The following is a 19,902-nucleotide window of genomic DNA, read 5'->3' on the forward strand; positions in this document are numbered from 1 at the left end:
AAAGGAAAAACAAGAACCCGGTCTCCTTCCATTCCGTACGAAACAGTCGCATTTCTCAGCTTTCCCCTTTCTTTTCCGTTTCCTCGAGAAGGAATAAAAAAAAAAAGAAAGAAAGAAAGAAAGAAAGAAAGAAAAAAAAAGGGAAAAGTTCCCCGCGCGAAAACAATCGGGAGAATTTACAGTGGCGTCGGCCGCCCGCGAAAAATTATTATAACAATCTCCGGCGCCTTTATCGGCTTAAGCGCTATGCCAAGCACTCACGGAGCGGGCTCGGTTCGTAACGATCGCTAGACGAGATCGTGCCAAGCCGAGAGAGTGCCCGCGAGCAGTTAGGATACGCGCGATATAACCTCGAGGGAAATGATCGCGCGGGCTTCGTTTATCGGGGATTCTCGCCACTGCCAACTACGCGCGATTCGGGGGGCCAGCAATTCAGTGGCGCCCCCTCCACACCCCTCTCCCTACTACCCGTCCCTTTGCGATCGCTGCTCTCGAAATCGGGATCCCCCGCTGTTTCGCGACGACCGGCGTCGCGACGTTACGGCACGCCGCGAATAATCCACGAGCGAGCCGACAACACTCTCCCCTCCCCCTTGAGAAACGGGGGTTTCGCGACGAGCACGTAGTAGACGTTTACGAAACACCCATACGGCTGAGAATTTCGGAACGTGAAATTTCGTTCCCCGTTAGTCGAAATCGAGTGTTTCGCAAGTGTCGTCTTCGTCGTGGTTGACATTTTCGGCCGAGTCTCGAGAATTTAGAAAGCGAGGTACAGGAAAATTAATTTTCTAGGTGCGGTTAACGACGAGTACGTAACCGTTCGAACGCATTATGACGATTACCGTGGAATTGTGACCGATATTTGGTACGCATCGATGAGATCGCTAGAGAGTGTACCGGATACGGTGAATATGAAAGATCGTCGATGGCAGATCGGGAGAGTTTAGGGATTAGAGAAGTACGTAAAGAGATCTAGAATGAAGAAATGGTAAAATAAATTGATTACTCGTGTAGGAACAAATTCCACCGTTAATCACCGTTCAAGTGTGTCGAGTTATTTACCGAATGCTAATTTCTACGAGCAATTGAGTAGATATAATTTTCCAGGCGGTGCTCGAGAACGAGTAATTAATCGAGAGTCGTTGAAAAAATTGGAACGCGAATGGAAAAAGAATTGTCCCCGCGCGCGATTAGTTGGCGAGGGGTGGAGGGATTTCGTGGTAAAAGTGCATCCGCGACACCGATTCGGATCTACGTGTACGAGGACACGTAGGAAAAATCGCGTTCATTGAGCAACGAATCCAGCGGATTCACGCGTAATCGGTCTTGTTCACCGTGTCCCGTTGCCACGCAAGAAATCGATTATATTCTTACACAGTCGCTGCTCCGTGATCGCACTTAAGTGGCTGTTGGCACCATTTCCATGCATTACGAGAGATCACTTGTAAATCGTTTCCGACAAAGCGGTTCTCGATGGCCAAAGAACTCGACTAATTGGACATTCGCTCGAAACTCGTGTCACCGTGCGACCCAAGTTTCCAGCGAGTGCATCCCCGCGCTCTCGAGTTCTTTAACTATTTCGATGGCGAGTCGCGAACTCTGGCCGCTACTCGTGTACGGGGATCAATTTGTCGCGTTTGATACTCGTGTTCGAGTAACACCCATGGGCGTTTCACGCAAAGTGGTGATTGATATTTGCAAAAGCTCTCGTGCAACCTTAGGTGTAAATTCTGCCGAGAGTTAATAATGTAAAAGTGTTCCAAAAATGTAAATCTCGATGTGTTAGCAAGATGGAAAAATTGTAAAGTTGTAAAAATTGTAAGATGTAAAATATCGAAATTTTGGCAAGGATGCACACCTCGGAGCGCGCGGATGGTAATTATTATTTTCCTCGTTACCTGATACCTACGATTGTTTACCTTGTACCTTGCGATTGTTACGTGACCGAGTGGGTTAGAATCGCGCTAACGTGCTCGACATTCTATACGAGCGTGGCCCCTAATGAGAAACTTGAAAAGACTGTGCCAACAAACACAGTAGATCCACGTTCGTACAATATCTTTTTCATCGTTACGATCCACTCCTCGAGTTGAAAATATTTTCAAAGTGTAAAGAAATCTCATAGATCGATTCCTGTTACTTTGTACAAAATATTCGATACTTAAAAGAACGTAAAAAAAAATTCGTATATCAATGAATGCAATACATACTTGTGAGTCTTAGATCGTTGCAAAGTGAGTCGTTTCACCGAGATCTTCCCAACCGTTATAACTCACCTAATGCCTCGCTTCGAGCAGAAACTTCGCCTCAAGTGTCACTATCGATCCAAGTGCGAACGATGTTTACAGATTTGGGAAGTTCGCGCGAGAAACTATCAAACTCGAGGTTAGTTAAGTTTAAGAAAGTTCTTCGAATTTCTAACTCCGTAGACTCCTGGCCTCCCATTCGTCGAGGAAACTCATCGATCGGGGAACTGGATTTTCACAGGTTATCGTCGCTCTCGCGTGGTTTCGATTTCCTGGAAGCGTTCTCCTCCTCCTGGAAGCGTCGCTCGGAGCACCGCGCGACTGCGAAAGTGTCGCGACGACCTTGGGGAGGACGCGGGCAGGAAGAGGGCTCGAAGGACGTCACGCACGAGCCCTGTTGGCGCACTAAATGTCGCAATCCAGCGTTCGCCGTTCGTTTGAATGCGAGGCTTGGAAGGGGCGATCACTTTCTCTCAGACGGCGCGAACGACCACGGCCTACGGTCGCCCGGAGGAACACTCGGTAACGAGTTTTTACCAAAGAAGCAGCCAGTACGCCACGTTTTCGTGTTGGTCGTTCCGTGCACGAGACACGGCACAGCTACCAAGTGGAAAGAGTCGCGAGAAAATTAAACGAAACTCGCGAGTAGACGATCGATGGACTTGCTCGCGACGATCACACGACGCGTGTAAAGCGACGAGGACGAGTGTTGATCGCCTAACGAGTGTTCGAGCAGGGCTTCGTCGTCGAGACTGACCCGTAATTGAATCAGGAATAGCTGTGAATTTTGTGAACGGTGCTGGAAGAAGCGTCAGGAGTGTAGAGTTAACCGGGGTACACGAGCGCGACGATTGGTCGAGTTTGTCAAGGGACTTGACGATTGTTTCATTTTCAAAAGGGAACGTAACGATCTGTTTAGTAAGTCTTGTCGAAAAGTAGTACACGTGGTTATAATACTTTCCCTTTCGATGCTGAAATCGTACAGAGAACGTTGTTACTCTCGAGAGCTGATTTTACGATAACTATCCTGCACGATACGTTGCACGATGATGGTGTTAATTATTTTGCGAATAATCGTTGCGCCCGTGACCTCTATCAGGATTTCCAGAGCAGTTGTTCGAAAGGATGTAACGCGATTGATTTCTTTGGTAGAGATTTTCACGATGCGATTGACGAGGGTATTTTTCTTCCTGGGATGTTGGTTCCTGGCGGTGGCGGTGGTAACCGCGTCTCCGAGACCGGAAGAGCCCTCGTTCGAGCTTCCGGTACAGCTAATTGGCTTCCCTGTGATCATCGCTGCCGTAAGGATCACCAATTTCGTGAAGAAACTCGCGTACTCGTTGAATCCAGGTAAGATCTGCCGAGCAAATCTCTGTCGATCGTTTCGAATAGAGAAAATGGATTAGAAATTGATAACCGAGTTTTTGACGAACCCGTGTCAATATTTCTAATGTTGGGAGATTGTTGAGATCGAAACGATTCGACTTCAAATACATTAGACATTTAATGAATTAATAGTAGCATCTAGAGTGGCCATAGGTTAGAACAACATAGAGTCTTTTTAATTTTGTTTACAACCTATTTCAATTTTATGATCGATTCTATTCGACTTCAATTCTAATAATTCTCCTATCGTTAAACAATAATATTGTGTATTTTATGTTAAAAACTTTCCAACGTAGAGAACCCCTTCTCTGTCTATGCTTCTCCACGTTCGGTGCACAATTTTGAATCGCTCCAAGTGTTTCTCCAATCGTGTCCAATAACCTAGACGAACGAGGAATTGGAACCCAAGGGAAAGAAACAATTTCCGATGACGTAACAAGAGCGACCTAACGTAAAATAGTAGATCGAGTGATCTTCGCGGTGGTTCGCCTCTCTAAGGCGAATCGCTCGAGCAAGTTCAATGTTTCCTTTCGTCCATGTCCACGGGTAGTTGCATCGTACGTCGACGCTTGGTCGATCGCTGAAACGAAAAGAATGCGAACCTCGCCGCGTAGGTAACTCGGCTTCCTCGTGGTATCGCGCGTGAATCGAATCGGCGAACAGCGAAAGCGAAAGTGTTCCACTTGTTGCGACTTCTCTGTCGGAACCACGGAATCCCGTGTAATGCCGCTGTAATTTGTAGCCGTTTCCTGAATGCGAATGAAATATGCGTCCGTTGAACCGCTGCCCGAAACGACGAACAGACACGCGCGAACCTTGTTAAACGCAAATTGATCCAAGAATCTGGGTCAGCATTTTCTTTTTTTTTTTTACTATCGTTCGAGTAGAGAATTTTTATACGGAGAAAAAATATCGTTAAACGGTTGAAAAGTATACGATATCGGTCTGACAACGATACAGATCGTCTCGTTAGAAAATGTTGCTTCGAACGATATCGAAAGGGAAAAATTGTTTTAGACCGTATAATGCGATTTGATCGTAACTATCGGAATTCGACTGGACGGAGTTGCGTCCATTTTCGTTAAAATAAAAGTTGAAGACGTCACTCCGTTTGCTCTCATTTAGCAATTTTTAATGACCGAAACGAGCACTGTCGCTCGGATCGATGACAGAAAACGATCGCGCCTCGTGAACGTTTTCAACGGGACCCGTATAATGCATTAACGTGACTGACTGCTGTCATCGGATGACTTGGCAATGGATGAACCACCGAGAAGAATTTAAATTCGTTCGAAATAATCGAGCGAGAATTCCGGCAATTCGTATTCGCGACGAACGAATATCGCGACGAATATTACCAGGACGGTGTTCAATCTATTTTTTAAATTTGTAAAAACTATTAAATCGTTCTCGCGAGCTCACTCGGAATAAAGAAGAATTAAAATTCTTTCGACATTCTTCTTGCATTCCCTGGGAATTTTTCCACACACCTTGTTCTCGTATTATTTTTCTACAATTAAAACTATAACAATCTCTACTCTCTTAGTCAACTTATCTTACTAAAAAAGTCTCATATATTCGTAAAATTTTTACCCAATACCTTCTAGCACAAAAACGCATTGACACGGTAGCTTATTAAAAAAACTATCGAGATTAGTGATTTTATCTACACTAATTGACCAAAGCATTGACATATACGTATAAAATATACACCCAGAAACATTTTTTCAAATCACAGTCGATCGAGAAATAACAAAGATACATCGAGAATTATTTGGTGAAGTAATAGTCGGTGAATAATTGCGTTCGAAGTTGTTTTGTAATTCATCGCCACTCTCGTCTCCCGTTTCCAGGGACTTATGCCAGCCGAGCGAGGCGGGACCTGCCTCTGTTGCACGACGAGGAAATCCTAGACGCTGGTCAGGTGGAGAAGAAATTGGTAACAGAGCTGGGCAGTAACGTGTGCATCTACGAGAGAATTTGTGCCAAGTATGCGGCTCAGACTCTGCAGAAACGGAGCCGGGAACGTGACCTCGACTGGACCGCCGTGTTCAGGTACACTAACGACGTTCCATCGCTCTTGAACGTCGCGATGATCGATACCCGACATCATTTCACGATACACGGTTCGTAGCCACCGGTTTCCTTTCGTCGTTTGTCCCTGGTGCTCGTTGTTCACACTTCTCCAACGAAATTACTCGTGGAAATCTAGATTCGTCGTCAAGTGAAATCTGGCTCCTCCGCGTGAGAATCGTGTAACAAAAAGGGTTAGAAGAACGCGGAGAGAAAACTACACTTGTGTACAATGGCGTTGAATTGAACCAATCTGACATCTTCGAGGTTCCTGGTCGTACACAAAGAAATGGTAACACGTTAGAAATGGTAATTTTTCGAGATCAAAAACTGTTCTGTCCCGAAATACGATGGAAAAATGGTTCAAATATTGCGAATATGCTAGCAATCGAACTTACCTGAACGTTGTTTCATTTTCTTCGGTTCATCCATGATGAAACGTAACCCTTGTACTCGGATGAGGGAAATAATTATGTGAGCGTATTTGAACTGATCTTTAACTCCAATTTTTGTACCATCAGGCATTTTTCCTTCTCGGGAGAAAGAGTGATCATTTTTCGTGATTTCTTCTTTACGAGGATAATGAAACGGAATACCGATAAAATTGACGCGGTAAACGTGAGCTGTGATCTTTCTACGTTCAGGAAATGGTGCAATTAATCGCGAAATACTTCTCCAGATCGCGTGGACGGATCAGAAACGACGGAACATCGTCTCAGCGTTTCTCGAAACTCTATTCCGAGTTCGTGTGTCGTCGACACAGTTTCGTCTTTACGTAACTCCGCGGACCGTCGGTGTTCCCCGAGGCTCTATCGGGCGCGTTTGCATCGATTTCCTGCGATTCGAAACGTCGTGCATCGACAGTTACCGATTTCAGTCGCGTAATTTGCATCGCAATTGTTTCTGAAAGCGATCCGGCGAACGATCCGCGAGCGAGGTACGCGGTCGTTGCGAGGATCGGTCCGGTGGTAACTTCTCCGGTGCGGAAAATTATTGAAACACTCGGTAGCGTAAAGATCGAACCGCCGGGAATATTATTTAAAACCAGAAGCTCTCGAGATGTTTCCGGGTACCTCGAAACCCGTCGTGAATAATTTCGAGAGCCCTGAACATTCGAACGAGTTTCCCTTAAAATTCTTGAGTCACCCCGGAGTTTAAGAAACTCGAAATTCGAACGATCGTTTAACAAAATTCTCTTCTATCCCTGTGCGAAATAGACGATTCTAAATAATAACGCAGAGGTAAGTTTCCATTGCTCACGTGACAAATTCATATTCACACCTGTATCGCACCCTTTTTCGTTAAAATAATCCAAACTTCCGTCCAAAGTACCCGATGTCACTTTTGCTCTCTGTAAACTCGTCTCGCACGGTGATCTAACTCCGAGCTGTTCGCGTTCGTCTAAAAGTTCTACACTCGCTAGGAAATGTGTCGCTCCTCTCGGTTATTTATAGCTCCCTCTTTCTCTGCTTCTCTTTGAGTACGTTGATAGGGTCTACCACTCCTGTTTAATCAAAACAGTTTCGTCGTCGCGCGCAACACATCGGAATTGCCTGTGGTTCCCTGTTTCTGTCCGTAAATATGATCGTATTATCCTGCTTCTTAATTAATTCAGCCGGATCAACACGACACAAAGGTGGACACCTCTGTTGTTCGGTGTTCAAAGTTCTCCGGTCTGACACACCTTCGTGTCTACGCGACATAATGCATGCAGCTTAGCTCCGAATTTCGTGCCACCGACTCCTACCGTACACGAGTTGAATCCCTTCTGTCCATTCCAGCGTTTCGCTCCACTAAATTCTCCGGTTCCTTCCTGCACGCTTCACCTCGCTATTTCAATCTCGTACCTGTCCGTGTAGGTATACATCTGCTCGTTGCGCAGCCTTCTTTAAACGCGGAAGCTTCATCCCGAACCATCCCTCTTTATTTTAATCGAATTTTCACCGCGGACACCTGTGCGAACCTTCAACGCCTATAACTTTCTTTCACTCGTCTCTCGTTTTTTCTTTCTTCTCCCCGTGCCATTCTAGGCTAGGCTCAACAGCTGCACGACCGAGACTCGCCTTTACATCATTCTGTCCGCGTACTTTCTTTTTACTACGCCGCGACAAAGACGTTCTCATTTACATTCATTATCTCCACTTCGCTCAAGGTCGTAGAAAATGATCCCGCTCGATAAACAATATATCCCTATCGCGTGGAAAACTACCATCCTTCCACAATATACGAGTAACCGTATAATTTACCTTTCATATTCAATTAATAATTTTACTCGAAGAATTCTCAACAATTTTAATATTTCCATTGAATACCAAGTTTCAAACTTTCCAAAAATTTCTTTTCCAAAAATATTTACAAGATTCGATCGTCACCCGTTTAGAAACAATATTTTTCCTCGTTCCTATATCGTAATTATTGATTTTACATTTCACTTCGGTGATCTTTTTCCTCGTTCTTCCAATCGAAAACGACAAAGACAGACGTACAAGAGCGCGCAGACGATAACGCGATTTCGCTAGCGGTGCACCTAACACCGTTCACCGTTGCATTTCGCGATCCGAGCGCATCCCGGGTAACCCGGTGCAGCGACTTGCGTAACCACGACCCTGAAGTTCACGGCCCAGGGCGCTCGCGACGACCGAGACTGGTTCTCCACCTTCGTCTCGCTCGGTCGAGTTGCGAAACGCTATCGATAGGAAGCTTAATAACGGGCCTCGTTAGTGCATCGTGGAAAACTACTGGCCCATTTGCGCGGTCAGCCGTGAACCAATGAAACGTGTCCCCTGCCATTTATTTCTCTCCCTCTTGCCCCTTTTTACAACGCGACGTTTCGATCTCCGTCGATCGTGCTAAACGAGCGTCGATCTCTCTCCAGCCACGGGTAGACTCTTCTTTCGTCGTTGAGGAGATCTAATTTACAAACGGAGGAATTATATGCGAATATTACTTCAACGATTCGTTTCAATTTCGAATATTTCGCGCATCTCGTTTTCGGTAAGTCCGTTTCGTGTAACTCGAATCCTCGGTTTCGGTTCTCGTCGAGCGTTAACACAAACGGTAAAAGTGGATCGAGAAAGTTTCTCGCGAGCCGCGGTTAAATCTGTCGCGAGTATTGCGCTGTGTATCGATGACGAAACGAGTTTAGCAGCGATAGGAAAGGTCGCGTAGTTTGCAGACCCTGGAGAGTGTTAAAAATCAAATGGGAGTGGCCTTCCCGGCGAGTCGACGTCTGAACTTTCCGCGTACTCCTTGCGTTCGTCGTTTCTAAAATTCTGTTCGAGGAACTTTCGTGGGCGTTTCGACTATCGAATCGGAGAACAGTTTGTCGATCTAGGTGCGATAGTATTTTAAATTATCGATCAGTAATCGTTCCCAACTTCCTCGACTGATTATCCTTTCGAATTTTGTCGAAAAAGATTTCCTCTCCGCGTATCGACAATTGGCTCTCTGAGGTTTCTGTACATCCTGCAAGGCACTACCGTGATCCTAACCGATCGAAGAAAGATTCTTCACTTCTTTCCCAGTCGCGAATCTCTCATTTTGTATCCAATTTTGACACCCTCTGCTCTTCGATCGCGATTCGCCGATCGAAATACGTCGACGATCGCTTCCAGGTAGCGCATTCTCCTCGACTTCGAGTTCCGGTTAACGAAAACCCCTTCCACGGCTTCGCGACTCGTAACTCGCGCGCTGGGATCCACCTGCTCGTAAAACGTAGATGTAAAACCGCCGAAATCCAACTTTCTCCTGCGAGCGGGGCTCGCGCGCGCGACGGTCCTCGGTGTCCCGTATAAATTCCATGGATTCCCCGATAATTCGTGTAGAGTGATCGAGCCGATAAATCCTTAAAAGGAACTACGAGGGAAGGTGGAACCTCTCGGTTCTAATGGGTCGGCAGCACTTTCTTCCGACGAAGGACCTAATAGAAATCCGTGCTACCGACTCGAGCAGAGCCCACCTTCCCGAGCGGAGCTTGCACTAAATTCAGTTGCGAGTAACGCCGGGAGCAGATAGCCTTTAATGGCGGCCTCGACGACCGTCCTAATGCATCCTGATAACTCTGTTCCAACGTTTCTCCCCTACCACGGCCACCTTCGTCGCGCCTCTCCCGTTTTACGAGCGTCGCGAGGCTATCTGCTCGTGGATTTCGGAGGAGGATGGCTTATCGGCGATTTCCCGACGCCACCGGTCCGTGGATGGCCAACGCGTGTCATGGAAGACGAAACACCTCGGTTGATCGGCTCTGTCACCTGTCCGGACGAGTGGGAGACTCGTAGGGACAACCAGCCCAGAGAGGATGAATTGGAGGTTGCTGGTGGCAGGAAGCGGTTTCGAGATGTTTAACGGACCGTGGATGAGGGACCGTGGTGTACCGAGTCCTTCCCAGAACGCGCTGCGAGTGAAGAATGGATGGGACCGTGTTCGACCCTCTGTCGCGCGAAGAATCCTGTCTTTTGGACAATTTTTGGTATTCGGAAATACGCGTACGTCGATCTTTCACCCTTTGAATGACGCAAGCATTTTTCTAGGTTCTACCATCGATGAGTTTGCATCGCTTTGGTACCTTCTACGACTTTTGTTACACGTTCGGAGTGATTTTTCTTTACGGACGTCGTCGTAAAGAGTGTGTAGCAATTGTCCTTCGCGAGACACGGATCGTCCTCGTTGCAAGTTATATATTTTTTATCTTCCATGTAAATTAACCGTTTAATTATTCCGAAAAGTGTACAGACTGCTTTATCGTTCGAACGTTACGAGAATTTCTCGAGGATTCCCCGATTCGATGATTCCGTTCCGCTTGTGAAATTACGTACAATTCTCCTTACTTGGAATTTCTAATTTTAAACTCGAGATACCTTTCCAAGGGTGTTAGCATCGAAAATGTATAACAGATGCCAGATAGAAATTGGCGTTGTCTTTAACAGGTAGTGGTACGGGAGCTGTTTCCGATGCTGAAGAAGCGAGATTACAAATTTAGCGATTCGTAGCGAGTTGTCGGTGCTCGAGTGTTTCCAACATCGACTTAACAACGTTTTGTTACGCGTTGGTAGTCAAACGTTGCGCGTGTTATTCGTTCTACCTATAATAATATATCTTGGCCGTGTAACTCAAGCCTCGCGCGCGAGTAGATTTACGCGTTGAATCCTCTGTAAATCATTTCCACGGTGAGTTTCGTTTTCCTCTATACTATAAATAAATATAATTCTAACGGAGGAACGCCGCGATAACGATGAAACTAAAGTTGTCTCCAACGTGCACTACCGTCCATAACTCATCGGACACTGGCTGGTTCGGCTTGGAAAACGCGTGTCAAGAAAATAAAGATACGAATGCGATTCTCTTGTACGATGCAAGTTTAGTATCGTTGTTAAACCGTAAGAAATATTCCAAAATATTCGTCGATCGGAGTGTACACCGAGGTAAATCTCCAAAGGACATTCGAGATCGAAACTTACAGGGAAATGAAAAATTATTCCAGAAACGTTAGAAGAACAAAATTCGCAAAAACTTTCGTATCGTGCAGCTACATTTCGATCGAATCGTTACCGCGGTACACAATGTTATTATATCGTTCCCGTAAGGAATCAAATTGGCGGATCCAATCTTCTTCCACGTTTACCGTGGCTCCGTTGATTTATCGAACGGTAGTGCGCATCAAAGGAAGAGAAAAAGAACCAGGAATCGGTATCACCGGTAGCCAATGCGTTTCGCTCGCTTAACCGGAAAACGTACCGTCTCGGTTACGAGCGGTACACGCGAACTTGTACTCCTCGCGCGAGCCTTTAACCCTAGACATTAGTTACGCTTTCGCGTTCGCTTAAATGCGCGTGCTCGCGAGCGCGCACAAACACATCGAGCGTATCATAAAGTTAACGTCGCCGATTCTTCGTTTTACAGCGAGTACAAATCATCGCCGAATCCGATGAAGGAGAATTATTTATTGAGCGTGTTCCTGGGCGACATTATAGGCAGCCCGGGACTCTGTCATCAGCTGGCGAAGAGAGGAAGAGGCTGCGCGGACGCCACGCTCGCGGATTAACTGTAAACCGCTATTTATGTTGTACAAAACCGTAGTCCTGTACAGATTGTAAATATCCCGATGACGCGTACGCGGCGTTCCCTGTTTCTCTCCTACGGTCGTTAATCCGCGGGACGAATAAAGCTGCCGCGGCATCCGTGTTTTCTCGCCTCGTTTCGCGTAACGAGGATCCTCGACACCGTAACAAAAACAGCTGACTTTCAACGGTCTACGCGTCGCGCAGATGTACAATTAATTATTACGTTTAAGGCCGTTAACGTTCCTGTTGCCTGAAACGCGTCGCGCGACGGCAACGCTCGTCGAATAATTATCGCTAAGCGTCGAATGCACGAATTTACAGGGAAACCCGAAGTAACGTGGTCGAGAGAGAGAGAGAGAGAGAGAGCCGCACCGAATTAAAAATATTTCACTCGCGCGTAACAAATTCGCCACGGCCCCGAGAAGGCTCGAAAGTCGTACAATCGCTCGCCCGTTAATCGCCGGAATGTATTCAAAAGGGCTGCTGCGAATAGAACATACTTCAATTGTACCCAATAAATTGAATAATCTCGACCAATTACCCATTATTGAAGAATTTCTGTAAACGAATGTAAAACATTAGCCGCAAGAGAGTTTCCAATCTTGAGCGATGAATATACGAATTTACATGAAAATTGAAAGAATGTTTCCGAGAGAGTTACTCGGAATCAGAAGTATTTCATTTGTGTGTAACAAACTGTCAGAGCTGCGCGAAGATTCTAATCTCGGATAATTACTACTCGTGTGAAAATTGAAAGAATGTATGATATTTCGGAGAGCTACTCGGAGCCAAAAGTGTTTCAATTGTACGTACTAAATTGCCAGAACTGTGCAAAGATTCCAATCTCGAATAATCGTTGCTGGTGAGCAAATCGAAAGAATGTACTCGAAGAAGCTACTTGGAACTAAAAGTGTTTCAATTGTGCGCAATAAATTATCAGATCTTCGGAGAGATTCCAATCCTGAATAATAGTCGCTCTACTTAACAGAGCTACTCCGAACGAGAAATATTTCGAACCCGTGTAACGTATCGGCGGAGCTCGATCCTGTGTCAACCGTACGATAGAGCTGTTTAACGAACAAACACGCGCGGTATACTTTTGAAACTGTTTTGAAACTCTCGCGGAGCACGCGCGCGAAAAACCAGGCACGCATGTAGATCCGTGAAGTGAGAGTAGCTCGCGATGACGTTTCCTTCCTACCTACGCCTCTTCGGCCGAGTTTGTGTACCAAGAACGATTCCGAAGAAAGTTCCAGTTGCCCGTGGAACTGTGACACGATCATCCGCCTCCTCGAGTCGCTCGTACGTTTCGATCGAACGGAAACCGAGCCTCTTCGGGACGGACGTACGCTCGGAGGAAATTACATCGAGGAACGACTCGGCTCGGTCGGGATCGAGCGCGATTTATTTCCACGTGTTTTTATCGTCCGATTCGCGATCGACAAACGTTGCGTTACGAAAACGACGATGAAACAACGCCCGGCGGTGTGAGCGAGATCGTCGAGGGAACACGGTGAATTCGAGAGCAGAGGAGGACTCGAGTGCAACGAACCGAGGGAAGAGGATCGACGTTGAATCTCGAAGGCAGAAACTGAGAGTCTCGGGATGATATTCAAATTCGTCCTTATTTGTTTCCTCCTCCGTTCTCGCGTTCGCGGCGAGGACGGCTTTCAAAGGTCTCTCCGGGAAATTGATGGCGCTCATTACTGCGACTTCGACGGTTCTCGAAGGAACTACGAGACGTCGGATTTATTGCAGTGAGTAGAAAATCGTATTATTCTCGAGAGGTGGCAACCGCTTGGATAATTCTCTCGGACGAAAAACCATCGCGTAGGTGTATCGATGCGCTGGCTGCCGATCTCATCGATCGAGAAAGCGGGGCCAAGAGTGGGAAAAGTCAGTGGAACGGGTCAACGAGCAGGCAGATCTCTTTCGCGGACGTTTTTGCGAATCTCTTCGACGAAGACCAGTCCCCGGTACGTTTCGAAAGCGAGTCGATGCGTATATAACACGGGCTCGATCAAAGTTCGCCTCGTCGAGTCGTTGAAATCGAACTCTGTCGAAACGTTTTAGACCTCGCGAGCTTTGAGCATGTTCTCGTTACGCATTGCATCCTTAACTTTCGTTGTGTAATAAATCGAATAACGTGTACATCGATTCTCATCGGTGCGTATTCGATCGCGAAACAACGATCCGTAATAAAATTAATTACAAAGAATGTCAAGGAATCCGAGTACACCGAACGCGAAGCGTATTTAGAAACCTCTTTGGAAATAATTTCAGATCTCGTATCGCGTCTGTATTTTTGTCGTACGTAACGGTGATCGTGGGTAATCTCGAAAACAGGAAACTCGTACGCTAGAGAGATTCTCAATGGGTAATTTATATCCCAATTATTCGGAGATATTTGGCATGCAAAGGGGGAAATTGATCGAGTCGGGACGAAACTCACGACAGCCTCCTCGTGAGCGAAGTTTGGAAAACTTTTCTACTTATAGCAGCATCGGACCTCTCTTCCGGCGGATACGACGTCCGGTTACTACCAATCGAATTATCCGACGATATCAGGTGGAACGTTCGATCATTCGCCAGGATTTCAGCTGAATCTCTTCGATGCTCTGTCTTCGATATCCCGTCACGACGACTACAAGTGTGTGCCAAGAATACTCTGCGAAATGGCGAGTGGGAAACTTCCCGGGAGATCGTTGGGCAAACAAACGTCCAGTTTGCTCGAGTACTTTGGAAAAAACGCTCTAACGGAGTAGGTTCGCCCGAAACCGTCGTTTCCTTGGGGAAATTTTTCCGTTCGCTTTCGAACCGCTAGCGATATCGAGGGCCCGTCTCTTCTCTACGCGTTCGTGTTTTCAGGTGGCTGGCCACGGTCGACGTAGCTGGATCCTCTCCTCTGCTGAACTTCGGGAGAGCGATGATCCTCGGTTACAGCAACAGAGGAAACTCCCTGGCGTGTTACAGAGCTTTCCCCAAGTGCCCGCGGAACGCGGACGAGCTTGTTTATTATTTGAACAACCACAACGGGGGATTCTTTCGGCTCTTTAACAAGCTTCAGTTCGGGAAACAGCGACGGTTCGGTGGTCTTCACGGTGAGCGACTCTGCTCGATATTTTCAAGGTTACAAATTTGCAGTAAGTCTCGCGTGGAAAAACACGGTCTTGGAGTTTTAACTTTAATATGTTCAAAATATCCGATGACCGGGTACTCGAAATTTAAAGAACCGGACGATTGAGATTCGAACGTAGGATATACAAAGATTCGAGTGGAATAATCGAATATTGGACGCGACATCCGAAGACATCCAGACGTTAGAATATTCAAATACGATATCTGAACAGTAAAATATCAGTCACGATATTCCACTATTCAAATATCCGGTAGTTCGAACATCGAGTACGATACGTAGACATCTGAACATCAGGTAAAATGAACTTGAACTTCCGAATATTTGACACATTCGAACATTCGAATATTACACTCGACGTTCGAGCATTCAAACATTCGATATCGATTTTCAAACATCGAAACTTTCAACCTCGAACCAGGAACCGCGTTCTCGATACTGAACCGTGTAATTTTTGTTTCCATCGCAGGCGATTATTCGAGAACTCGGACTCAAGAAAGAATAATCACCGGCAGCACGATAGAAGCGTCTCACCCCGAGGGGGTCGGAAACAAAGTTCATTTCCCGAGATACGAACAATTCCGAAGCGGTAACGAAGTCGCGTTCCCGAATGGAAAAGTCACGGACAACGATCCCGCGGCCAACAGTATCGTAAACTTTCCGCAGAGACCCGAAACGAACAACGTCGCGTTCTTCCCTCAGGTAATCTCATCGAATAAACAAGCACGTTGGACAGCCTCTTGTCAAATCTCGTGTCTTTCCAGGGTGCAGATAACAAAAGGTACTTTCGAGTCCGGTTTCCGTGAATTTTCAGTACACGAGACAATCTCCACGGAAAAAAGATCTCCGAACGTACCCAATTAAAACCGGTACCCGATCGAGATCGTACAACGAGGAACTTTGCAAATCATTGAATCGACGAGTCGAAGATGTGTCTCGAATATATCGCGATTCTCGAAATTTTCGAAAACTTGTATAAATAATTAATATACAATTCACAAGTGTATTAGTATATTGCGTACTTGTTGTATATTACGTGAAAATTATCGAGATTCTCCACGTTCTCGATCGACGACGTACTTTCGAGGATCAGTCTCCTTCGAAAGGAACCAATCCGATATTTTCGAGATCTCGTACATCATCTCGAGTTTCGAGTCAAGAGGAAATACTATATATCCGTATCGGTGAAATGTCGACGATAGTCAGAAATGATTCCGACACGGGACAGGGAAGTCCGGTACGCGGTTAGTTAAATTTGCACCGTTCTTCGACTCGTCGATTCAATTAAACCTGGAGCATTCGTAGGTCGAACACACGGAACGGGCAGCATCGAGTTCGATGGGCAATTTTCCGCTCGGAGCCACAAATATCCAAGCGTCCGTCGACCGACGAATTTACACCGGATTACCGGTGTTTCCGCGAGTGGCTAGGAAAATTCGTCCACGCCCACGGCGTCGAGTCTCGTTCGTTCCACCTGGCCGTGTCCCATCGGTGATTTTCTATCCACCTGTACGAGCCGTGTTCATAAACAGGAAGTCCCGAGTCGAGTCGAGTCGTCGTACTCGATGTTACCGGCTCGGATACCATTTGTGGAAACAGCATGGGGCACCGTACGAGCACCGACAACTTGTCCAATGAATCTGCCCTCGAGCATCAGCCACCGCTTTATGTCTCAGTTACGCGCGCCCGGTAAATTGTATCTTATCCCGGTTCGATTTCCTGCTCAGATAGCGCCGCGAAATAATAACAACGAGACGAGAAGAAGGAAACGGAACGCTCCTATCCGCGACGCGGTGCGTCTCGCCGCCTCCTGTGCAATATGCACGCGCGTAAAGGATCCGCGCGTCGTGTAACCTAACCGCGTACAAACGCTTGGAATTCGAAGAGGCAACGTTGCTCCGTGATCTCTCAAGAGTCGTTCGGTATTTATCCACGCTGGAACGGGTATCGCGGATGCCGATGGGCGTATACCCAACAGCTTCTTTCGAGTATAATAATATTCGAGCCGCGATAACCGATCTATCGATACTATTTACAGCGCAATATTTTACATCGATCGGAACACGTCGGGAGTAACGGTGATTACAAAGTGTAGCGATAAAATCGACTCTTCGATCGACTCAGCGATGAAAACCGAACGTGGTTCGCGGTTGTGTTTTCTAAGATCGAGGGACGAATTTTAAATAAAAAACGGCGACAAGATACGCTGAATTTTATTCATCACTTTTACGCGAGTTGTACGATTATCGAACGATAGCTTCCAACCGGCTGTCGTAATACAGCTGCACAGGGGAAAAACACCGCCTGGACGATCGTTTCGATGAATCCAAGTTCTCGAGAAGTCACGGTCTCGCCCTGTGTCCCTTATTGCACCCTTTCGATGCCGGTGTCGTTCGATTTCACGAGAGAAGCGCTAATTCTTACGGGCGGGGCACGGCGCAGGTAACAATCAGCAATAGCAGCTTGTATTTAGCATCTTTTATGCGATACGAAGTATTGAATTATGCAACAAAGTGTAATGACACGTTACGGTGAACCCTTTTGCCCGAGCCGAACGATACGAGCGTACGCATACTCGGCGCTACCGTATTATAAAAAAAATGACGTTCGTTACGACGGTGACTTTATAAATGAAACGTTATAAGATAAGCCGCGAATTACGGTTTCGCTCTAATTGTGTGTCATTAACTCCTTAACTAGGCACGACCGATTACTATTATACGCAAACGAAAATTGTTCCGGCCCCGAAACCCCGCTAATGGGAGTACGACTTAATGAAACAAACGCAGCTTGTTGGCTCTCACGAGGGCCGCCATGAGCCGATTATGAGCGTAGGAGAATAAAAATATTTTGATATCCGGATTATCGGAAAGACACTTCACCGATTAGTCGCTGAAATACAATTCTCTATCAGCTACGTGTCTATCGTCGTTTGCAAAAATTGAAGCACAAAAAGGACAGAGATTTAAAAAAATACAATTTTCTCTCACAGTACCGTAGTCTAAATGCTTCCTCTGAACGCGTACAGTATTACAAGAATACGAATCGATCGATATTTGAATAAATATTTGTACGATACGAACAACTTGAAAAAAAATATAAAATCTTCCAACGAAACGGAACGATCCTTAATAAACATTATCCGAAAATGGCGTCGTTAATTTTCCTACCGATCCGCATCGACATTCTCTCGCGTAGAATGCGGAAACTTTTCGTTCGTTGAAACGCGTGCTTCCCAGAGAGTACGCGGCAGAAAATGCATCGGTACGCGATCCATTACCGAAGTTGAACTATGCACGGTCAGCTTCCACGTGGAAAGTTCCACGAACTGTGAACAAATCTCGCAACGAAATAGAAATTTGGAACGAATCGGTGTTCGAGTGAAAAAAAAAGATAAGGCCAGAGGGGGTGGCCCGGTCACCGAGAAGCGAAAAGTTTCGAGGAGAGGGAACGTGTAATTATTTTATCCTTTCTGGCGTGTAATTCGAGGCGGTTCTCGACGGCCACGGAGACGATGGAAGCCGTAACCCCGAGGGCCGTGTGCCTTGGACAAGGCCAAATGGGGTGCAACTGACAGCGAAAGACAATTAGCCTTCTGATACATCCGATGTCGCTCGACGCCGGAGCCGATACACGGGGCCCGCGGCGCTCAAATTCGATACACGCACCCCCCCCCCCCCCCCCAACCCCCTCTCGAAACAACGCGCGACACCGACCGAAACACGAGGGGGGAGGAAAGCACGCGCGATTGTTCCTGGCAACCGAGCCCAACCGCCCTTTGAGTCCACCGTAATCGAACCTCGGTTTTTCCTATTGTCGTACGATACGGGGGTAATTTGGGCGCGGCCCCCCCTCTCGAGAATGAGTTTCGATTCGTGAGGGGGCGAGATCGAACCGTTGATTTTTGGGGAATTCCGGAACGAATTTAACTCGTTCGAGATTTTCCACGATCGAACAAGTGGATAACGAGCCACTCTGGTGGTCTACGGTACGATGAATCTTCTATGTACTGTCGCCAATTGGAAAGATTACCTATGGACGATTTGGTTCGAAAGAAATGAAAATTGAGTCTGTTACGCGATTGGGAAATTTAACCGTGATGGTAGCGTTCAAAGTAATTCGATTCTTGTGTATTTGTTGATTTGTATAATTAGAAGTTCGGTATTGTTCTATTTGTATCGTTTTATTTGTCCAGGGTAAAAGTTATTACAATGTATCTCTTTAGGTCTCTCGTCGTGTTACGAAGTTAAAGACAGGAGTTGGTTACATTAGGGTAGCTTTTTACCCAAATACCTCGAGGGCACTACGAAACGGAAGAACGCATCAAGGTTGAAAACTAAAGGTTCCCGCACGTCCCGGTATCCCCAAAGGGGTTAAAACAACTTTCGACGATATCGGTAGACGTCCGCTTTGTAGTTGCTTCGACCATGGTCCGCGAAGATCGCAAACAGGCACCGAGATTTCTTTCTAAACAAGCAAGGGGCGATCCGATCGAATGAAACTACGGTTGCTTAAACGGTGTACGAGATTTAATTTCGAAACTCTGTGCAATTGTCTTCGAGGTAGAAGGAATCTTTTGACGTGGCTTCCGTTTCTAATTGGATCGATTTATATTCCACGCCGGAGTGGAACGGGCGAATCTTTCGACGGAGTTACCTGTTCTTAATTGGATATATTTACGTCCCGTACCGGAGCGGTAATAAATTCCAAAGTTCTATTTTTAAAAATCGCTTCGAATAGGATTCACGATCCTCGAACAATAGCGAGATGCTAGCTATTGGATCGTGAACCGTAACGAGGATGTAAACACCGGTTAGCCTTCTTCTCGCGAACGGACGATACGCGTCGTCGTTAACCTACCCTCGAGAAGTGCAAGAGGAAAAAAACTAACGTTACGAACGCTGCGAGTAGAACGCAACGAAAGTATCGTCGTAATAATCTACGAAAAGAGTACGCAAGCCACGAGATAAGGAGGTAATCAGCAGAAAATGAAGTTCAGGGA

General features: G+C 46.4%; 3 protein-coding genes across 4 annotated transcripts; all 3 read left to right on the forward strand.

The window, feature by feature from the left end:
* Positions 1 to 2,186: 2,186 nt before the first annotated feature.
* Positions 2,187 to 11,760, forward strand: LOC143151073 (uncharacterized). The gene is made up of 4 exons (XM_076319852.1): positions 2,187 to 2,768; positions 3,399 to 3,596; positions 5,486 to 5,687; positions 11,604 to 11,760. Exons 1-4 carry the CDS (start codon positions 2,198 to 2,200, stop codon positions 11,743 to 11,745), a joined length of 1,113 nt encoding a protein of 370 aa, XP_076175967.1. The 5' UTR covers positions 2,187 to 2,197; the 3' UTR covers positions 11,746 to 11,760.
* Positions 11,761 to 13,362: 1,602 nt separating this feature from the next.
* LOC143151074 (uncharacterized) lies at positions 13,363 to 15,796 on the forward strand. Of its 2 annotated transcripts, none has more exons than XM_076319853.1 (6): positions 13,363 to 13,521; positions 13,599 to 13,740; positions 14,263 to 14,525; positions 14,633 to 14,865; positions 15,370 to 15,602; positions 15,665 to 15,796. In XM_076319853.1, exons 1-6 carry the CDS (start codon positions 13,370 to 13,372, stop codon positions 15,704 to 15,706), a joined length of 1,065 nt encoding a protein of 354 aa, XP_076175968.1. In that variant the 5' UTR covers positions 13,363 to 13,369; the 3' UTR covers positions 15,707 to 15,796. The 2 variants fall into 2 exon arrangements, with proteins under 2 accessions (XP_076175968.1, XP_076175969.1); XM_076319854.1 differs by having other exon boundaries at positions 14,266 to 14,525.
* A 212-nt stretch (positions 15,797 to 16,008) lies between these two features.
* On the forward strand, positions 16,009 to 17,971 carry LOC143151077 (uncharacterized). The gene is made up of 2 exons (XM_076319859.1): positions 16,009 to 16,137; positions 16,206 to 17,971. Exons 1-2 carry the CDS (start codon positions 16,090 to 16,092, stop codon positions 16,536 to 16,538), a joined length of 381 nt encoding a protein of 126 aa, XP_076175974.1. The 5' UTR covers positions 16,009 to 16,089; the 3' UTR covers positions 16,539 to 17,971.
* Positions 17,972 to 19,902: the final 1,931 nt, after the last annotated feature.

This window comes from Ptiloglossa arizonensis, chromosome 9, assembly GCF_051014685.1.
Source record: "Ptiloglossa arizonensis isolate GNS036 chromosome 9, iyPtiAriz1_principal, whole genome shotgun sequence".
NCBI lineage: Eukaryota > Metazoa > Arthropoda > Insecta > Hymenoptera > Colletidae > Ptiloglossa > Ptiloglossa arizonensis.

What these genes read in the sequence shown, in the direction of transcription:
- LOC143151073 (XM_076319852.1), top strand. Translation starts at nt 2,198, where the DNA reads ATGCAATACATACTTGTGAGTCTTAGATCGTTGCAAAGTGAGTCGTTT. An exon ending in CGCGTACTCGTTGAATCCAG is followed by an intron (nt 3,597 to 5,485) that starts GTAAGATCTGCC and finishes TCCCGTTTCCAG; the next exon opens with GGACTTATGCCAGCCGAGCG. An exon ending in GACTGGACCGCCGTGTTCAG is followed by an intron (nt 5,688 to 11,603) that starts GTACACTAACGA and finishes TTCGTTTTACAG; the next exon opens with CGAGTACAAATCATCGCCGA.
- LOC143151074 (XM_076319853.1), top strand. Translation starts at nt 13,370, where the DNA reads ATGATATTCAAATTCGTCCTTATTTGTTTCCTCCTCCGTTCTCGCGTT. An exon ending in TCGACGAAGACCAGTCCCCG is followed by an intron (nt 13,741 to 14,262) that starts GTACGTTTCGAA and finishes TTCTACTTATAG; the next exon opens with CAGCATCGGACCTCTCTTCC. An exon ending in ACGGTTCGGTGGTCTTCACG is followed by an intron (nt 14,866 to 15,369) that starts GTGAGCGACTCT and finishes TTTCCATCGCAG; the next exon opens with GCGATTATTCGAGAACTCGG.
- LOC143151077 (XM_076319859.1), top strand. Translation starts at nt 16,090, where the DNA reads ATGTCGACGATAGTCAGAAATGATTCCGACACGGGACAGGGAAGTCCG. An exon ending in ACACGGGACAGGGAAGTCCG is followed by an intron (nt 16,138 to 16,205) that starts GTACGCGGTTAG and finishes GAGCATTCGTAG; the next exon opens with GTCGAACACACGGAACGGGC.